Genomic DNA, 18,845 nt, shown 5'->3' with positions numbered 1-18,845 from the left:
TTGAAGGAACAACTGGACGTGGCACTCAGTGCTCTGGTCTGGTTGACAGGGTGGTGATGGGTCACAGGTTGGACTCAATGATCTTGGAGGTCCTTTAGAACCTGGGTGATTCTGTGTGTGCCTATCTCTGGTGCTGGAGATGGTGAAACAGGAGTTGGACTCGATGATCCCTGAGTGGGTCCCTTTGAGCTCAGGATATTTTGTGATTCTCTGAAACACCATAAAGCCAACCTGAGTTTTGGCCTTTCCAACACCTGGGTCTGTTTTATAGCCACCATTTGGCGAGGTGAAGGGAAAATCTATGTCTGATGCCCTTCCAGGGAAAATTGCCCACTCACTGAAGAAGCAGCAGGATCATCCCTGCGAACACAGCAGGGAAATGACTTTTAGTGATGGGCTGGCTTGGATACTGCCCAGATCCCTTCCCTTACAGCAGGACAAGATGATGACCGTGTCCAAGCTCTTCCCTGGCACACACACTCAGCGTATGTTATCCTTGAAGTCCTTTTCCCAGGCATGGCATGCCTTTGTGCAGGCACAGTGTCTACCCTGCTAATAGGATGCTGGTGTCTTCTATCAGCGAGTTAATTGGGTCCCTCGGTGCTGGGATATTTCCTGCTGCTGCATCCTCTTCCCGGAGCTACGCCTCCACCTCGGGAACTTCCCTGCTGATGAAGATGTGATGCTGAGCTCTCTGCCGTGCCCGGAGCCAGCGGAGGTTAAATCCCAGATAAAGCTATGGGATTGCTCGCAGCCTGAGGGGGGGGTGGGATGCACACGCTGAGAGGTTGCTGGAGGCATTTTAACTGCATTTTGTTTATCGAGCTGGCTGTAAACACAGCAGGAGGTTGCTGCTTCTCCAGAGCCCGGGAGCCAAAGGTGTATCGATCCCAGGGAGCTGTGGGACACAGGTAGACGCTGGGTTGTTTCCAGCTGAGGATGAAATTTCTCTGCATCCTGCGCTTCCTCCTCTACTGTAATGATTTTATAACACAACTTTGTCAGCTGATTTCTCCCCAAAGCAAGAAGCCCTGTTGCTAGGAGTGGGGTGGGGGGGGGGGGAAAAACCTCAGGAATACTCATCTTCAGCAGTCCAACACTGCCGATAACATTGAGTCACTGCTGAAAGCCTCAAAGCAAAACAGATGTTCGGTTTCTAGTGACTAAGTAAGTATTAAAGGTACCAGATGAGCAAAGTTTTAACTGAGGTATTTAATTTGTGGTTGGCAGCTGAGACAAAGCATGAGCAAACAAGGTGCAATGCAGAAATGGTCTCTCTCCTGGCTTACACATGCCGGTGTGTTTTCATAAAACCTTTTTTGTTCCATTTTTTCCCATTTTTTAAATATGTCTTTCCGGCTTGACTCATTCTCTCTGTAGTTGTAACCTTTAGTTCTGGGTGGGAAGGCAATTATTTTGTGAGACATGAGACCAGTGGCAGAGTGAGTGGGCTCTTGTTGCTGCGTCTGTCATCTTGCTGTTTGACAAGTCACTTCTCCAGGAGTGGTTTGTGTCTCTGAAGTTGGGGATAATTACACGTGTTCTCAAAAATAAGGAAACTGGACTTAATGGTGCATGTGCTCAGCCTGACTTTTGAATTCATGAATGAGTAGAAAACTTGGAATGTGACTGTCACACAGCAGTTAGCCTTCAAGCAAGAGACAATTTTTGATGACTGTATTCTTGAAAAAAGAGGGTGAGAACTGTGATCCCAGGATTCTGGGCTCCTTGGGCAGCCAACACTGGGAGCTCCTTGAGCTGCTGCTGGTGTAGGTGTTGGGTTCCCATTGCTTTGATCCCTGGTGAGAAATCTGCAGCACTGTCTGGCTGTGTGGAACAGAGGTGCTGAATCCCTCAAACCTGAGCAGGTGATAACATAACAGGGAAGGAATTGTGTCCTGGTCCCTCTTCTCAGCATCGTGTGCAGTGGGAGTGCTTGTGGATTCCTCAGGTCCAATGAATACCTAACGTAAAACACATGAAAATCCTGGTAAAGAGGACCCTGATCAGAACTTCCCTCCTTGGTAAGTCCATAAATCAGCTCACTCTGTACTTTCTGGAGGAGTGACTCGCATTTTGGCTGCTCAGCACCACAGGAAGGACAGAATAGACTTTGGGTTGCTTTCCCTGGTGTGTGGGAGGTGGATTTGTACTGCTAAGCCCAAGTGGGAGCTGAAGCCAAGGCTCCATCCTGCCAGTCCTGCAGAATTTAGGGGGGTTTTGGCAAGTTCTAGGTGGTTTCTATTAAGAAAAAGGCTTTTTGGATCTCTTCTGAGAGTGCCTCCCTTTGGAGGCTTTCTCAGGAGCCCATGTGCTGAGCACTTAATCTTCCACCCCACTTAAGGGAAGAGGGGCAGACACCAAACCCTGTTGGCACCTTATTTCACTTAATTCTCACATTTAATTGTTCTTCCTTCGGCTTTTAAGAGAGTCTCTGCCAAAATCAAGAAGCTAAAAATTAAAGTAATTATTGTGGTGATGGAAGCAATCAAAGAGGCCACCAGGCTTCTGGTCTGAGTGCTGTGGAGGAAGGAGCAGTCTGGGATTGAGCTCCTCTCCTGGGACACGCTGGGCTCCAAGAGTTAATTTTGTTCCCGACTTCTCTGTCCATGAGTAATCCATTTGTGCTGGGAGGAAATGGCAAGTTCTTGCAGTGAGGACAGGCTTCACTGCTGGAGAAAATGATGCCTATTTATCATATGATGCTCTCTGTGCCTTTTTTTATTTGTCCTTCATCTGAACTAAGCTCTTTGGTGATGAGCTTCCCTGACAGCGGATTTTGTAGTGGCCTACAAGTGTTTTTCTTTCCTGTGTTTGCTATTTCCCTGCAATTCCTCACACAGCCCCAGGCACCAGTTTGTGCTGGGGTCACCCACCTGGAAAGGAGCTGGACAGGAAAGGACCTGAGGGTCCTGCTGGACACCAAGTTCACCCTGAGGCAGCAATGTGCCCAGAAAGGACAGTGGTGGCCTGGGCTGTGTGAGACAAAACACTTCCAGCAGGTCCAGGGAGGGGATCCTGCCCCGCTGCTCAGCACTGCTGAGGCCACACCTGGAGCAGCGGGTCCAGTTCTGCCTCCCCAGGACAGGAGGGACATGGACAGACTGGGGAGAGCCCAGTGAGGGGACTGGAGCATCTCTGCTCTGAGGAAAGGCTGGGAGAGCTGGGACTGCTCAGCCTGGAGAAGAGAAGGCTCGGGGGCCTCATCCCTGTCCAGCGACACCTGCAGGGAGGGTGCAGAGAGGATGGAGCCAGGCTCTAGCCAGTGGTGCCCAGGGACAGGACAAGGGGCCATGGGCACACACTGACCACAGCAGGGTTCTTCTGAACATCAGGGAACACGTTTTGGCTGTGGGGGTGACCAGGCCCTGGCACAGGTTGCCCAGGGATGTTGTGGAGTCTCCATCTTCGGGGATATTGAGCGTTTATCAGGATACAATCATGGGCAGCTGGCTCTGTGTGACCCTGCTGAGCAGGGAGTTGGACCAGATGCTCTCCAGAGGTCCTTTCAAACCTCCACCACTGTTCTGAGACAGGGAGATCAAGGTCCTCAGGAGATGCAGGGCTGGGCTGAGCCCTCTGCAGGGGTGTGACTTATGCACAAATGCAGCTACATTTGGCATCAAACAGCACTGTGTGATCACATCTCCTCTGCTGGAAGAATGTAAAATGGCTTAATAATTCTTCTCCTGCTGTTTTGGATTAATTTCTATCTTTATGCTGTGTGTTTTCTTTGCTTGCTTCCTCCTTTCACCTTCCCAGCTGTCTCCTCAGAGCAAACTTCCGTGACTCTTATTGTTCTGCTTGTTTTCATTCGCCTTCTTGGGTAAATGTATTTTTTTTTCAAGTGTGATTTCCTAAAGCTCTGCAAAGCGTTCTTTCCCTGCTGCATTTTGAAGTATTAGTTGCAAAAGAAAGGGTAAGGAGCCTTAATTCAGGTGCACGTCTTCCTTTATCTGCTTTTCTTTTAAAAAGTGACTAAAGCCACTGATAAATAATGCTAATTTCTGCTGCCATCTGTGAATGCAGGACCAAGCTGTTTCAGAGCAGCATTTTTAGTGCTTTATCTGTTCAGGGGGGGAAGGAAAAAAGCTCTTTGCTTTAGCAGCAATAACCTATCTCCCACAAGTTGTAGTCTGTGCTCCCATCTACCACTAAAACCCAAAGCAAACAAAGATTTGTGCAGAGACAGGAAACCTTTTGGGTGTAATTGCCAGGAGGTCTTTGCTTTCACGATTTTTGGGTTCACCCAGAAAGGCAGCCGAGCAGGGCTGCGGTTCACTGGGGTGGATTTATTATGAGCTCTCACTGGGCTTTAATTGGACATTTTTGGCAGCTCTGGGAGTTTCAAACGCCCTCTGCAAGAGTCTCCTGGCCACGCTGAGTGAAAATGGCCCATGGAGGGAGGGAGGGAGGGAGGGAAGGGGCTGGTGCGTGGAGGCACAGCTGAGCTACGCCCTGATGACAGCCCTGCCTCCAGGCTCCTTTATTTTGGCTTCAAGCCTTAGTTTACATAATCCTGCCCTGATCCCTCATCTTCTGCACAGATCAGCCTTAGAAGACCCTCCAGTCTGACCAGATCAAACTGGGAAGCAGGTCTCTCCTGTCATCTGAGCCAGGAAGTGCTGGTGTTGGTGGAGTCAGGTGGCTTTGGCTGTATGAAAGACCTCACCAGTGCCAGGACTTGATTTTGGGGTCCTTTGGAGGCTGAAAAAAAAACAACCCAAACCTTGAACATGGTCTGGAGAGCTATGGAAAAGGTCTGGCTCCTGGAGCCTGTGTATTGAATAGGTGCAGCCCTAAATGGGGAGGTCTGACCTGCAGAGTCCTCGTGGCTTTTTCTCTTGGTTGTGTGAATTTCCCAAACCAGAACTGGGCTGTGATTTAGGACCAGTTTCCCAAACCAGAATTGAACTGTGATTTAGGATCAGTTTCCCAAACCAGAACTGGACTGTGATTTAGGATCGGTTTCCCAAACCAGAATTGGGCTGTGATTTAGCATCAGGTCTTTAGGGAAGCTTGTCACGGTGATGTGTAATAGCATAATAAAACCCTAACTGCTTCACTTTAATGTGTCAAATGACTCATTTACAGTGTCATCTGGGAGAGATGAGGCTCTATGAGATAAGTAAGACTTGCATGGGGAGGGAATATTGAGTAATGGACCCACAGCTATAATTGGAGGAGGAATAGATCTTCCATTTCAGATCTGAGGAAGTGGTTTATCTGCCCAGTCTGTAAGTGAATGATTCTTCTCTCAATTTCCTCCGCATATTCCCCACTTCCTCTGTGTAATATTCCTGTTATTTATAACTGCTGCGTTGAATCCTAGAGGTAGATGCTGCCTGCATTTCTATATTATGTAGAAGTTGAGGTCCAACAGGTTGATGTGTAGTCCTAACCTTCTGGGAGCAAAGAATTGATATGGAAGCAGGGAAAACATTTATGTCCCTATAACTAACCCCTTTTTCCCTATATTCTGAATATAGAGCAGCCCTGTCCATCTCCTCCCATCCCACAGGAAGCCAGGGAAGTGGCGGACAGACATACAAAGGATTATTATATTTGATCAGGCTTGGAAATGGGCTGGAGATAAAGCCCTTGGTGTTTACTGGACCATTAAACATTTATTATCATCTCTCCAGTGTGCTGGTGGTGCTGTAAATAACAGCTGTGACCAAAGAGTGGGGTCAGCAGTTGCCTTTTGCACCAATGTTTGTAAATGGAGAAGCAGGTCCTGTGATTTTTTAAGAGCTTGGTTGGGGGGAGCATCTGCCCAGATGCCGTGGAGAGAAAATGGGCAGATGAGCTGGCAGGCCAGAGCTCCTCTTTATCACAAGGAAACGCTGAAATCTTAGGAAGTGGGAGAATTTGAACAACAATGAAAAAAAGATTAGGGCCAGAGTTAGGAGTTCATTTATCCCTGCCCTTCCTAACAAAAATACATAATGCCCTCAGATCAGAACAGCTTTTGGATCTGGATTTAATTAGGTGGAAGGAGGGTTCGGGCCTCTCTCCCCCCAGCCCAGCCACGCTCCAAGAGGCATTTCCATCATCAGACTTTTATTTCCTTTTCTCCACCTTCCCAAGCTTTTGCAGGGAGAGGAGAAGCGTTGCCGCAGGGCTGGAACTCAGCTCATGGGGTCTGAGCTGCAGCACCTGGTCAGATGATGGGGCTTTTGAAAGGGGGAATATGAAGGGATTACTCTATTGCTGGGAGGCTGCAGCCTGGTGATTCCTACCGCAGGCAATCCCTCTGAAGTCAATGAGATTGGAAAGCGTGTAAATCAGTATGGAATTCAGAGTTTTCATGGAAAAGTGGGGGGGGATATTTGTTTTACTTGCCTATAAATTGCTTCTAATAAGGCTCCATAGACACGACTGATCCTTCTCATCACACTGTTGCTCCTTCGAGTCCCAGAGTCGCTCTCACTGTCCTCTCATTTTTAAATAATTTTGCAAAAAAAGCCTCCTGCGTGGGAATGCTCTGTGGTTGTGAAGCGCTGCTGGGAATGACTCAGGCGGGAGCGAGTCCTCGTGCGCTTGGGACCTGTGGTGTGAAGGGAGAAAGGAGACAGGCTTGTTTTCACACTCTCTCATTTTGTGTCTCTGACGTGTTCCTGTTCCACCATTCAGATGTCGTCAGGCTGAGGGATAATTAGAGGGAGCCTCTTTTGCTGCAGAGCCGGATTGGGGATCCACATTGCCATGGGCAGGCTGGGTTATTTGTTGGGGAATGCAAAGCGGTGGAGTGGGTGTCCAGGGAGCACTGCTGCACCATGAGGGAGAAGATGCTCTGCTGCTCCTTCCCTCTGCCTGCAGAATGTATCTCCTTCTATGAAACACAGAATGGTTTGGGTTGGAAGGACCTTCAAGACCGTTTAGTTCCAAGACAGGTGGCAGGGACACCTTCCACTAGATCAGGTTGCTCCAATCCCCATCCAACCTGGCCTTGGACACATCCAGGGATGTTGGATGTGGGGATGTTGGTTTTTACAGTGGTGCTCTCTAACCTGGAAGTCTCCATCACTTACACCCAGATGTTTAAGAGGTTCCTGGGAGCTGCTCTTGGACCTCTCAGGCCCTGGTTCTGCTGCTGCCTTTGCTGTGGGTGGATGGTTTGGGAGCTCACTCTGTGTGAGGCTTTAATGCCCTAATAAAGCAGTAGAACAAAGAGCATCAGCTTTTCTCTTGCTCCATTGAGAAGGACATTTAATTTTGCCAGATGTTCCCATGGCTCAGGTGGTTTCGGCTGTTTTAGACTCACCTTACCTTAGAAAAACGCACATTGCTTGTTTGTGCTTTGTGCAGCACGTGGAAGATGTGGCCAATTTGAGTTGGAAATGAGATCTAAAACTGGAGGAGTCCTACAGAAAGTAACTGAGGAGCCAAATATATACAGCTGAATAACTGAGGAGAGAACCAGGTCCCGTGAAGCTGGTTGCCAAGGGAATAATTCACTTGTCTCTCCCCCAGCCTGATGGAATATTGTTTTCCTCTCCTTGCCGACATACCCACAGCTCCAGAGGAGTCACTCTCACTCCTGTAGATGCTTTAACTGATCCATTCCTAATTCCACCTTGGGGCTGTTTTCATGAGCAGAGGAGCCTTTGAAGGCACCTTCCCCTGTTCCAGGCCTCCAGAAGGGTTTGTGCTGTCCAGAGATTTGTCCTCTTTTCCCACTGGTGCTGGCTGACCTGATGAGTACGCAGCTCATGCCCACAAACTTTCACTTTCCTCTCCAAAAAAAGGGTGTTTTTAAGGCAGCAGTCTAGATTTGGATGTAAAATCTTGCTTAAAAGGAGATCTTTCCAGCTTCAGGCCAAGTGATGTATGATCCTTGTTGTCCTGTCTGGGGAACAGAACAATTTAGGATTAATTTTTTAATTATTTATTTAATTATTTGATTTATTTATTATTTAATTATTTTAAATTATCTTAATTTTTTTAATTAATTATCCTTTAGCTCCTGGTGTATTAACAGGGTATGCAAACTTGGGTTATTCCGCGAAACTTGAGCTGTGGTCTTCAGTCTTCCTCTTAACCATCTCCATGTCTTCTGCAGGCTGGTGTTTCTCCATGTGAGCTTGGAATACTTGGATAAATTTATTGTTATTATTTAATTATTTTAAATTATCTTAATTTTTTTAATTAATTATCCTTTAGCTCCTGGTGTATTAACAGGGTATGCAAACTTGGGTTATTCCGCGAAACTTGAGCTGTGGTCTTCAGTCTTCCTCTTAACCATCTCCATGTCTTCTGCAGGCTGGTGTTTCTCCATGTGAGCTTGGAATACTTGGATAAACTTACTCTACATGGGGACTCCGTAAGTGGCTGGGACAGTCTCAGTTTAGTTGGACAATCCCAGTCATCCACAACAAAACCCAAGCAGAAAAAGGCTGTTTGTTTAATGTGGCTGATCCGTGTGAAAGGACTCACTCATCTTGGCACAAGCCACTCACTGCGTGTTCCTCTCTTCCAGGGTGCATCGAGAATAATCATCAGCCTTAACAAGGATTGATTGTGTGCTCCTCATCCTCCTGTTTTGGTATTATTCGGAAGAAGCTTTGGCCATCACGTTGGGGAGGCGAAGAGGTGAATGAACGTCCCTTTCAAGGTACAGCAGAGGCATGGATGGGGTGTTTGGGGTGTGGAGGTGGTGCTGGTGTAGCCTTCGGAGGTTCCAGGGTGTACAGCTTCCTCATGGATTCGCATCCCTCGATCCTACACGGAGAAACCTGCGCTCTCTCATTCCTTTGTTCAATCCTAATGAACGCGGTCTTCTCACACTGGGGGGGTGTTGGCTTTGTATTGGTGCAAACTTGGATAAATCCAGTGTTTTCTCTTCATTTACTTGAAAGAATCTTTCATTTTTGAAACTTCTTGTGTTGTGAGGTGTATAGAGTTTGGGCATCAATTTTTGTGCTCTTTTGGAGAGGGCTCTTCTTCAGTTTCTTCCTCTTGTCTACACAAACCAGTCTTAGACTAAAATGTACTGAATTTGTATTAGACTGAAATATATGCTTACTTTGGTGCAGGTGGGCACAGAATTCTTGCATGAGTGATTTATTGAGGAGGGAGAAAGAAAAAGCCCAGAGTCTTTTTGAGGAAAGGAAGGCCATGGAGTAAGAAGGAGCATTACTCAGGACATTGGTGAATTAAAACTCAACATCCATCGGGGAGTTTGTGGGAATTTTTTCTGGTCGAAGTTCTTCCCGTGGTCTGACCTGTGGAAAAGAGTGAGGAATGCTTTTAAAAATTAAAAATAAAAACCCTACTGTAAGATTTCTTGTGGGGTGTTTCAAAGGACTCGTTCCAACCCAGGTGGATTCAGTGCTGGGATGGTGCTGCTGGAGTAGCAAAGGGAGATGTGCGTGTGGAACCTGGGGATTTGTATAAACAAGGTCTTTTCCTAAAGCATTTCTTGTTGCTGTGGCTTTCACAGGTTCACCCTGTCTGGAGAAGTAGTTTGTATTTGTGGTTTGATATTTCCTTAAAGCTTCCACACAGCGTCCTGCCGACACTGCCTGCTTCACAAACATGGCCAATTTATGGTTTCATATAAAAATTCTTTGAACTCATTGCAAATCTGATTTGATACCTCGGTGCCAAACTGAAGCCAGCCCTAACTTTTAGGGTTGACTAAATCCTTCCCTTGGAATCTGTGTGATATTTAGCAGTGAGTTTCAGATCTGTTTGTGTGTGTTCCTCTCTGTGCTTCACTGAATTTTATGTTGTGTTTTGCTTCGTGCATTTTTAAGCCTTTTGTTTTTTTGCTTACGTTTTGATTTGGGGAAAACTCCTATTGAGGTCAACAGCTGAATGAATCCCAGTAATTAGGGTTGTCCTGTGCAGGACCAGGAGTTGGATGGGGATGATCCTTGTGGGTCCCTTCCAGATCAGGATAGCCTCTGATTTTAATTTACTGAGAAGGGCCAACTGTCTTAGGAGAAAGACTTTCTCTTTGGTGCCTTCTTTTCCATATCTGATCCCATTAAGAAGTAAGTTCAATGAGACTGAAGCCTCAGAAAAAAATCATGTATGATGCTCAGTGTAAACGTTAATAGCCTAAACTCCATTTGTTTTTCAGTTTTTGCTGGTATAAGAAAAGGATTTTTTAGAGAAGCAGGAGCTTGGATGTGCCTTTCAGGGCTTCTGAGCTGTTTGGGGTTAGAATTCAGTGGCCAGCTGGAATCCTGAAGCTGCTGGGATTGGCAGGATGTGTGTGGAGCCACATGAAGAGGAGTGGCTGTGGGCTGATCACCGTGGCCGGTGCTGTGACTGGCCAGGTGAAATGGTCCCCACAAAATTGCTTGTGTGTGAGTGGTTTGTCTTGCATGACGAAGCCCCATGTGGATGTGACTCTGGTGGCTGAAGTGAAATAGTCCCTCAGCACCTTCCTTTTGCAGCAAAATCAGATTAAAATTTGGATTAAAACAGCAGCTTCTTGAGCAGAGCCCTTTGGGAATAAACAGCAAGGTCCACACTGAGGTCATGGGGCTTGTTCAGCTGCCTCAGATAGTGTGGGATTCTAGGTAGGATCTGGAGTGTCAGAGGTGTCCATTGTACCAGGAACCTCTTGACTCCTGTAGGCTACTGGAAAGACATTTTGGGCTGGGTGTTTTTTCTCTGTCTAAAACAGGGGTTATGAAATAGCTGATGGGAGCTGGAAGGGCTTGTGCACCCTTTTCTGCTTGTGTTTCATTATCTGTCACTTCCTGATTTGTGTCACAGGGCCAGAGCATTCAGATTCAGATTATGTGGGGGAAAAGTGATGCATGAAGCCCATACAAATCTGCCCACTCAGATGTATCACTAGATTTCTGGGCTTTGTTTGCATGGGTCACATTCACTTGTCACAAGTTACTGTCCTCTTTTTGTCAGCCATTTCTGCAATGTCACACGTTTATTCCAGCTCAGACGTAGTAGTAGTAGTAGTGCTGGCAGACCAGGGAGCCTCTGTTTGCAGAGCACAGGTGAGAATGCTTCAGAATTTAGCTCTGAAATGTTGATTATATCCCAAAAGGTTTTGCTTGTGCAACTGAAAACCTTGGGATCACAGACATCATAGTGCTCCCAGGTCTGGTGGCACCTCTGAGTAGAGGTCACAGCGGTCTCATATCAAAATTGATTTAAAATGCATTACTGGAGGAGGGGAAGGAGGGTGGGAGGTGGGAACAGACCCACTACCAAACACCTGCCATCTGTCCCAGAGGGTATGAGTGGGAATTGTAGAATACTTGGGTTGGAAGGGACCTTTAAAGGTCATCTCATTCCAGCCCCCCTGCCACGAGCAGGGACATAGAATCATAGAATATTTGGGTTGGAAGGGACCTTCAAGACCATTTCATTCCAACTCCCCTGCCATGCACAGGGACACCTTCCACCATCCCAGGCTGCTCCAAGCCCCATCCAGCCTGGCCTTGGACACTTCCAGGGATCCAAGGGCAGTCACAGCTTGTCTGGGCAGCCTGTGCCAGGGCCTCACCACTCTCATAGTCAAGAAATTCCTTCTAAAACCTGGGTTCACGCAGTTTTTTCCATCATAACTGTTTTTATGATCCCAGCAGGTTTACGGGAAAGGTAGGGGGGAAGCAACCCCAACGCTGTGCAAAACTTGGAATAACAATATAGGAATGTGGGCAGGATCATCTTCCTCAGGTCCTTCGACCACCAGCCCTTCCTTAGGCTCACAGAAATATTTTTGCTTAGGATAATCAAGGGCCTTGTTCAAAAATGCTGGAATTTCTTTGGAAATTCAGCTTTCAAAATCCGCAAAGAAGCCACCTCTGCTCCCACAGCGGTTCGGAAGCTGGGTTTTTTGGGATTGCTGCCAACAAACATTTCTTGGAAACCCTTCCGTGTGCAGTGCGAACAGCAGGACAGGAGGTCTGGATGTGAGCTCTGGATGGTAAAACCAGGGAGGTTTTGGCAGGGCTGTGTTCGGATGCCTCGTTCTTGGCCTTTCTCCTTGGGGTGTACAGGCAAACCCCTGCCTGGACTGGCTCGGAAACTTCCAGCTGACTTTCTAGCAAAGCTGAATTTTCCACTGACTAGGAAAGTTTTTCAGATTGAAACAGCTCTCTAATTTTTTGGATGGATTTCTCCAACCCGTTGACTACACCCAGTCTGTATTTTTGAATGAAACTAGTGCTGAACCTTCCCTTCAGGGGCAAGAATTCTCATAGAATCATGGAATGGCTTGGGTTGGAAGGAACCTTAGAGACCATCTACTTCCAACACAGGGACATCCTCTACTAGACCAGGTTTCTCCAAGCCCCATCCAGCCTGGGGATTCCCTGAAACCATTCCCTGATTCTATGATTCTTTGAAAATGGACGAAGCTGTAGCCTGGAGTATCAATTACTCCTTGACCCAGGTCAGACTTTCCCCTTTTTTTTCCTGTACAGGTTCCCCATTGCTTTCTCTGAATCCCTTCTTCCTGTTTTTTTTGGGAAACTATAAAATTAATGCAGAGAAGGAAGGAAAGTCTCTTTCTTACTGCAAGGGCCAGGTCAGCATCTTTTTTTAAAATCCCTGTGAGAGCAATTTGTCAGAAAACCTTGTGGGAAGCAAGGAGCTTGAGCCTAGTGGAGCCAAGCTGAGCTTGAACACTCCCTTGATTTGAGCTCATATCACCAGCAGGAACAGAAATCTTTTTATCGGTAACTATACAGGATAAGAAGGAGAATTTCCCAAAGGATGGGCTTCTTCCCTAAGTTTCATTCTCTGAGGAGGCCCTGAGAAGAGCAGATCCACTGGGAAGTTGGTAGCTCCAGACAAGTAGATGCATGCACTGGTGTGCATTCTTACCTGTAGGTACACAGAGAGCTTTCCCAAATTGCCCAGAACCTGAGAAAATGGAGATAAAATCAAAAAGGCAATTGCAGTTAATTATGCTTTGAAGGCAGCTGGAGATTGGTTGGAATCCTGTGGGATTTCTGAGGCCTCCCAGTGCAATTTCAGGTGGAGTGTGGGCAGGAAGGTTTGGTTGCTGTGGTTGGAGATGTCTGGAGGTGTGACTGTCACCTCTGGCTGTTGGGCTGTGCATGGCACAGATGTCACCACCAAGACACAGTTATTGTCTCACGGCAAATTCTTCATAGAAGTTTTGAGTGTCAATTAAAAAACAAAACAAAAAAAAAACCCAACCCCCCCCCAAAAAAAAAAAATTCTGTACATGACTGAACTTCATTGGTTTTTTTCCACCCACATGCTTTCCCTTTTCTTCCCATCCTCACCAAACCCTGGCCTGCATTTTGTGTCTTGGGCGATGGGAAGAAGCCACATTCCAAGAAATCTTGGATATCTCTTTGGTTTATAAAGGAATTGGGATGTGACCAAAGAAATGCCAGAGGTTGGATGTTCAAGGGGTTGCAGGTGAGCTGGTGTGGAGTAACAGGCGTAGAAATTCATCACGACAGTTAAATGTCTTATTTTCTGTGATGTGAGCTTGGGAAATTAAAGGAAGAGCCTAACTTTTGACTCCAGAAGAACCAAAGTCTTGAGGTATTCAGCAGTGGGAGTGACAAAATACACAAAGTTTTGTGGGACAGTATTTCTTGCTGTGCCCTTCTGTTCCTGTGGGAATTTAGGTCAAAAAATGCTCTGCTAACTTCATAATTTTGCCTGACCCAAACTTTGGGTCTTCAAACACGTTGTAACCACATCCCATCAAACTCATTATTACCTGAAATTGCACTGCACATTTTTTGATAGGTCCATGTGAGTGTTTTGTTGAGGCCTAGACTTCAGCAGTAGTAGAAACACGTGATGTTTTTAAAAAGATAATGCAGACTTGGTTTTATTCCCTTAAGATGGCAAATCTTTCTTCAGAGAATCATGAATTAAACAAGACAGTGCCTCACAGCAGGTATTAAGGAAAAAATAATAATTTTTAAAAAGCCTTTGGAATGGTCTTTCCCTCTGGCATCTTCACTCAGGTTCTGCAATCAGTAATTCAAAGGAGGTTTTGTGGGAAGGGGAGGCGAGATGCAGGAGTTGATACGACTTCCCCAGGGGTGAGAACTTAGAGAGCTGGGACCTGAGCATAAATCTCTCTAATTCCAGCTCAGCCCTTCACTGTGAGATCATTACTTTGTGTGATTAATCTGTGCAATGCCTCCAAAGCCTCTAAAGCCATAATGCTACACATGCATTGAGGAATCCTGCTGCCAACTGGAGTATCTGGGAGGCTCTTGCCATTTGTGACACCTTTTTGCTACGACTTTTAATACAGTGAAGCATTCCCTGGCCTTGGTTGGTCTTACTCTGATGTAATCATCAGTGCTAATGTAGTCTTCTTTAGGGAATACTATTTTCAATAGGGACAAAGAGTTCTCCGTGCAAAAATCAGCTGAAATGCTGATATTTGATAAGTACAGGTACAACTGCAGCCATGACAGTTGTCAGTTTTCTTACAATGATGAGTAATGTATTGTGTTCTTAAAACTCACTTCCTAAAGACAGGAGAGCAGTAACAGGACAGTCTGCATTTATCAGCCCCTCCATCCCAAATAACCTTCAGAACCTCTGAGCAATTCCAGCCATGTTTGAGAATCTTCCAAATCTTCAAATCTTGCAAACTCTGTGAAAACTGAGTAGCAGTGGGGAGGTTGAGTGGAGAGACCATGAGACTTCCCAGAGTTGATGCAAATTTCTGCAGTGTAAATTTACTTCTTAGGTAATCCATGTTTGATTTTTAGGATGATGCCAACTCCTCAGCTGAGGTCATGGTATTACCAAAGCCTCGAGTGTGATGCTGGGCAGTCACTTCGCCCTTCCGCTGCCTTAACCCCGATTTAATGTAGGATGACTTCATCCTCCTTCTCTCAGAGGCACGTGCTGCCTCTTTCACAGGCATTAGCAGATTTACCAGCAGCACCTCACACGCCTCAAACTCTTTGTGAATCCCGTCGGTGCCCAGAGCCCCGGGAATATCTGATGCATCACGTTGCAAACTGTGAAATTGAAGATTCAGCCCCACTTTGATGCTCTGGCTCTGTGAGCAGCAGAACTAATGTGGCTCAGCATACTAATGAGGGAGGTATTTATTGTTTGGGGCCTGGATGGTGTTGAGCTTCACCCTTGAAAAATTCCCGGGAGGCTGCACTTCCTCTTGCCTTGTGGGGTCCTCAGCAAACAAACAACCGGCATCACAGCGGAGGGGGAAAAATTCCAACTTTAAAGGAAACAGCCCCAAAATGAAATGCTCTAGATAACTTACAAAAGATCTTAAGTAAGGGAGGATTGAAGTAGAAATCGTTGCTTTTCATGGAGAGAAAGTGAGGATGAAACTGAGGCAAGGCCTAAGCCAACAGGTCACCACAAGGATAAAATTAAGATGCCAACAGCTTTTGGCATTGCTGGGGACATCAAAAATGTTTTCATTTTGGAGAAGCCCTTCTCCAGCATTGTCTGTTTGGGTCACTGAAATCTGTTCATTTTAACTGGAAAGTACCAAAATGAGTGAAGGTGTTGCTTTTAACCTTGTCTGGCCTTGGTAGAAAAGCACTTAGAGCTAAAAGCTGGTGTTGGTGGGACCTGGAAATACTGACTGGAGAAGGCTTCATTGAGATAAAACCTCTCTATAAAGACAGGACTTCAAAATTCCATGGGTTTGTCAGGTGCCACATCCTTTGGGATTTCCTGGAAGAGAGGAATCCTTTACACTCCTCACATTTGTCATCTGGGCACTTTAAATTCTCTAGAAAGGTGTGGGGGATTACTTGGAAGAATTTTGCTTGCAAGGATGGCTTCCACCAGGAGGGGAGAATGCCATGGACTGAGGACCTGTGTGAAGAGAGTGTGGTGGTTTCTGGGAGTTTGAGGGATTTCCTGGGAGGCTGGTCAGGTTGGAGATCCAAACCTCTGAATTATGTGTAATGTAATAGCTGAATGAACAAAAAATCACAGAATCATTTGGGTTGGAAAAGATCTCCAAGATCATTGAGTCCAACTTGTGACCAGTCTCCACCTTGTCACCCAGACCGGAGCACTGAGTGCCACATCCAGTCATTCCTTGGGCACCTCCAGGGATGGGGGGTCCACCACCTCTCTGGGCAGCCCCCTACAATGCTTACAACCTTTTCCATGGAGAAATTCCTTAAAATGAGATGATCTCCCAAATATCTGTGCTCTTGACTCAGCTGGAGGGCCTCCAAAAACGAAGATGATTTTGGTTTAAGTTCCCTTAGCAATGAAATATGCATCAAAAATCCCAAACACACAAATTCTACTCAATTTGCTTGTTTTCTCCGCATCCAGCTTTTATATCCCTGGGATGATCTTGATTTATTTCTACCAAGAAAATTTTCTGAACCACATGTCCAGAACTCAGAACAGCACCTTGACACGGTGTTGCTTGGGGAACCCAAAAAGTTTTAGGAGCCTGATAGGAAATTCCAGCAAACCAGGACTGTTGTCAACCAACTTCCAACTCAAAATCCTCCAGGAGCACAATGCACTACAATTATAGCAGCTTTCCCAGGCCAGGAAACAAGCGCTGCCACTGCTGTATTCCTGTGTGTGATATTTCTGACACACAATGTTATCTTGGGGATTGTTACGTCGGCTTTTATGTGGTGCTGGGAGGGTGGGGCGGAGGTTAATTGGTCATGTTAATAGTTTTCGTGTTCCTAATTTAGGCTCTGAGTGCTGTCCTTGGGTACGGAGGGAGTTACGAGAATTATTCATTCTATTGTGGTGCTGTCACATCTGTGGTGTGGGGAGATGGCTCCAGCTACAGCCCAGATCACTGAAAAAGCTCATTCAGTCAAATTTTTGGGTTTTCTCCTGCTTACAATGTGTTGGAAAGTCATGAGACTCCTAATGGATGGACTTGCTCTGAAACCAGACCTGTCTGTACAGATTTACATGCAGCTGGACTTCAGCTGAAGGACAGAGCTACTCACCGTGTATTTGTTCAAACTCATCTCTGGCAAAATGTCTTTAATTCACCCCAAATGCGTCTTTTTGGACATGTATTCTGGAAACACAGTGGAAACTAGTGCAGAGTTCATGGCTTTGTGGTTATAGGGCTTTTTTCCTTCATAGAATTACAGAATTATATAATTGTTTGGGTTGGAAAATACCTTTAAGATCATTGAATCCAACCCTTAACCCAGCACTGCCAAGGTTACCACTAAACCATGTCCCCTAATGCCACATCCACTTGGCTTTTAAATCCCTCCAAGAGTGATAAATCCACCACTGCCCTGGGTAGCCTGTGCCAGAGCTGGACAACCCCTTCCATGGAGGAATTTTCCCTCATATCCGATCTAAACCTCCCATGGTGCAACTTGAGGTCATTTGTTCTTGTCCTCAAAATACAAAAAAACCCCAGAAATTAAAACCCCAAACCACTGCAACACCCAAACCCTCAACTTGTTTTGTTTAGTGACCATTCCTAAAATACTTCTGCTCACCAAAGCTATGGAAATAGGCACCTCATGCATTGGTTGAGGGGTACAGCTCAATGAAAAATGAAAAAATAGTTTGGCTTTTTTTTTTTTTATTCTTCAGTGTCTGGTGAGAGCAGAAGAATCAGCGAGGAAGTTAAAACTCTGGGGACCTCGGCTTCCTAATGGCTCAAAATGCATCTTTTTGCATGAATTTAAAGTTTAAAGGTGTTTCAGGCCAGGTTGGGCAGGGCTTGGAGCAGCCTGGGATAGTGGGAGGTGTCCCTGCCCACGGCAGAGGGCGGAACTGGATGAGCTTTAAGGTCCCTTCCAACCCAAACCATTCTGTGATTTAAAAAAGATTTTAGATGCCTGTCCCTTTTTCTAGAATCTAAAATGTCACGGCCACCATGGGGTGGTTACAGAAGAAACACTCACAACCATTCTACCAGGATTCAAACTTCCTTTTCATGTATGATGTGCTCCTCTCACACATAAAAAGCTTATTTGCTAAAGACCATTTGCTTTTCTCCAGCCAGACCGACGAGGCTGCGCTCAGGAAGCACCAGAGGGCTGGCTTCATTTTATAAGAATCAAAAAAAACACTTCTGAGAGAGCTCTTCGTGTCGTACTTCCTCTATTCAGAACTCCAAGTCTTTCACAAAAACTGAGCAGAATCCCATGGGGCCACAGCCATCCCAGGGTGGTGGATTGAATGACTTAAGTATCTTTTTCTGGTCTGATTTGTGACTGTAGCTTGAATTTATTGCCTCCTCTGTAAACCACAGATATGTTTGTTATTTGCAATTACATGGTTTAAAAAAAAAAAAAAGAGCTTTATTTGGATTTTTAAGTCATTCTTGTTCTTTGCAGTGGCATTTGTTGCAGTGAAATCCTTTTATGAGGCTTGTGGGGAGAGTTGGGTTGAAATAGCTTCTCAAAGGGACACATGACGGGCAGTGGCTCAAGGAAGGGATAGATTGGATATTAGGAAAATTCCTTTATGGAAAGGGTGGTCCAGCCCTGGGGATTTAAAAGCTGTGTGGATGTGGCGCTGCTGGGGGAACAGTGGGCTCAGTGATCTCAGAGGGCTTTTCCAACCTTAATGGTTCTCTGATTCTAAGGATAAAAATGAAACTTTTATCTCTTCATGGAGCCTGAGTAGTGCAGCGTTCACCCAAGTCAATTTTGTACATTGAATATTTGGAATATTCTTTTTTTACTGTAGAAACCCCCCCACCTGAAATTTAAACACCTACAGGAGCTGAGCTTCAGTTTCTCTTTCAAAAAATTGTCCCCATGTTGGACACCTCATGGTCTGATGTTTATGGTCACCATATTCACATACCTTGAGTCAGCAACCTCCTCCTTGTCACTTAACACAACTTTAAAAGGTTTATACTGAAATTTCCCTCATGTGTAATAGTTTCTATGTTTTGCTTAACT

The 18,845-nt window shown here is 45.8% G+C and overlaps 1 protein-coding gene across 2 annotated transcripts in view; it reads left to right on the top strand.

The window, feature by feature from the left end:
• Positions 1–8,479: 8,479 nt before the first annotated feature.
• Positions 8,480–18,845, top strand: part of PTPRA (protein tyrosine phosphatase, receptor type A) — an 87,907-nt gene continuing 77,541 nt past the window's right edge. Inside the window, exon 1 of one of the 2 annotated variants that reach the window (XM_008639866.2) lies at positions 8,480–8,617. Coding sequence is in view for 1 of the 2 variants with exons in the window: in XM_017742413.1 (XP_017597902.1) it covers positions 8,600–8,617 (18 nt within the window). In the remaining variant the exon portion in view is untranslated. The remainder of the gene's footprint in view (positions 8,618–18,845) is intronic. The other variant, XM_017742413.1, reaches the window with a different exon arrangement.

The sequence above is a fragment of the Corvus brachyrhynchos genome, unplaced genomic scaffold (assembly GCF_000691975.1).
Source record: "Corvus brachyrhynchos isolate BGI_N302 unplaced genomic scaffold, ASM69197v1 scaffold166, whole genome shotgun sequence".
In the NCBI taxonomy this organism is placed as follows: Eukaryota; Metazoa; Chordata; class Aves; order Passeriformes; family Corvidae; genus Corvus; species Corvus brachyrhynchos.
This window is presented reverse-complemented; position numbering and strand designations above follow the sequence as displayed.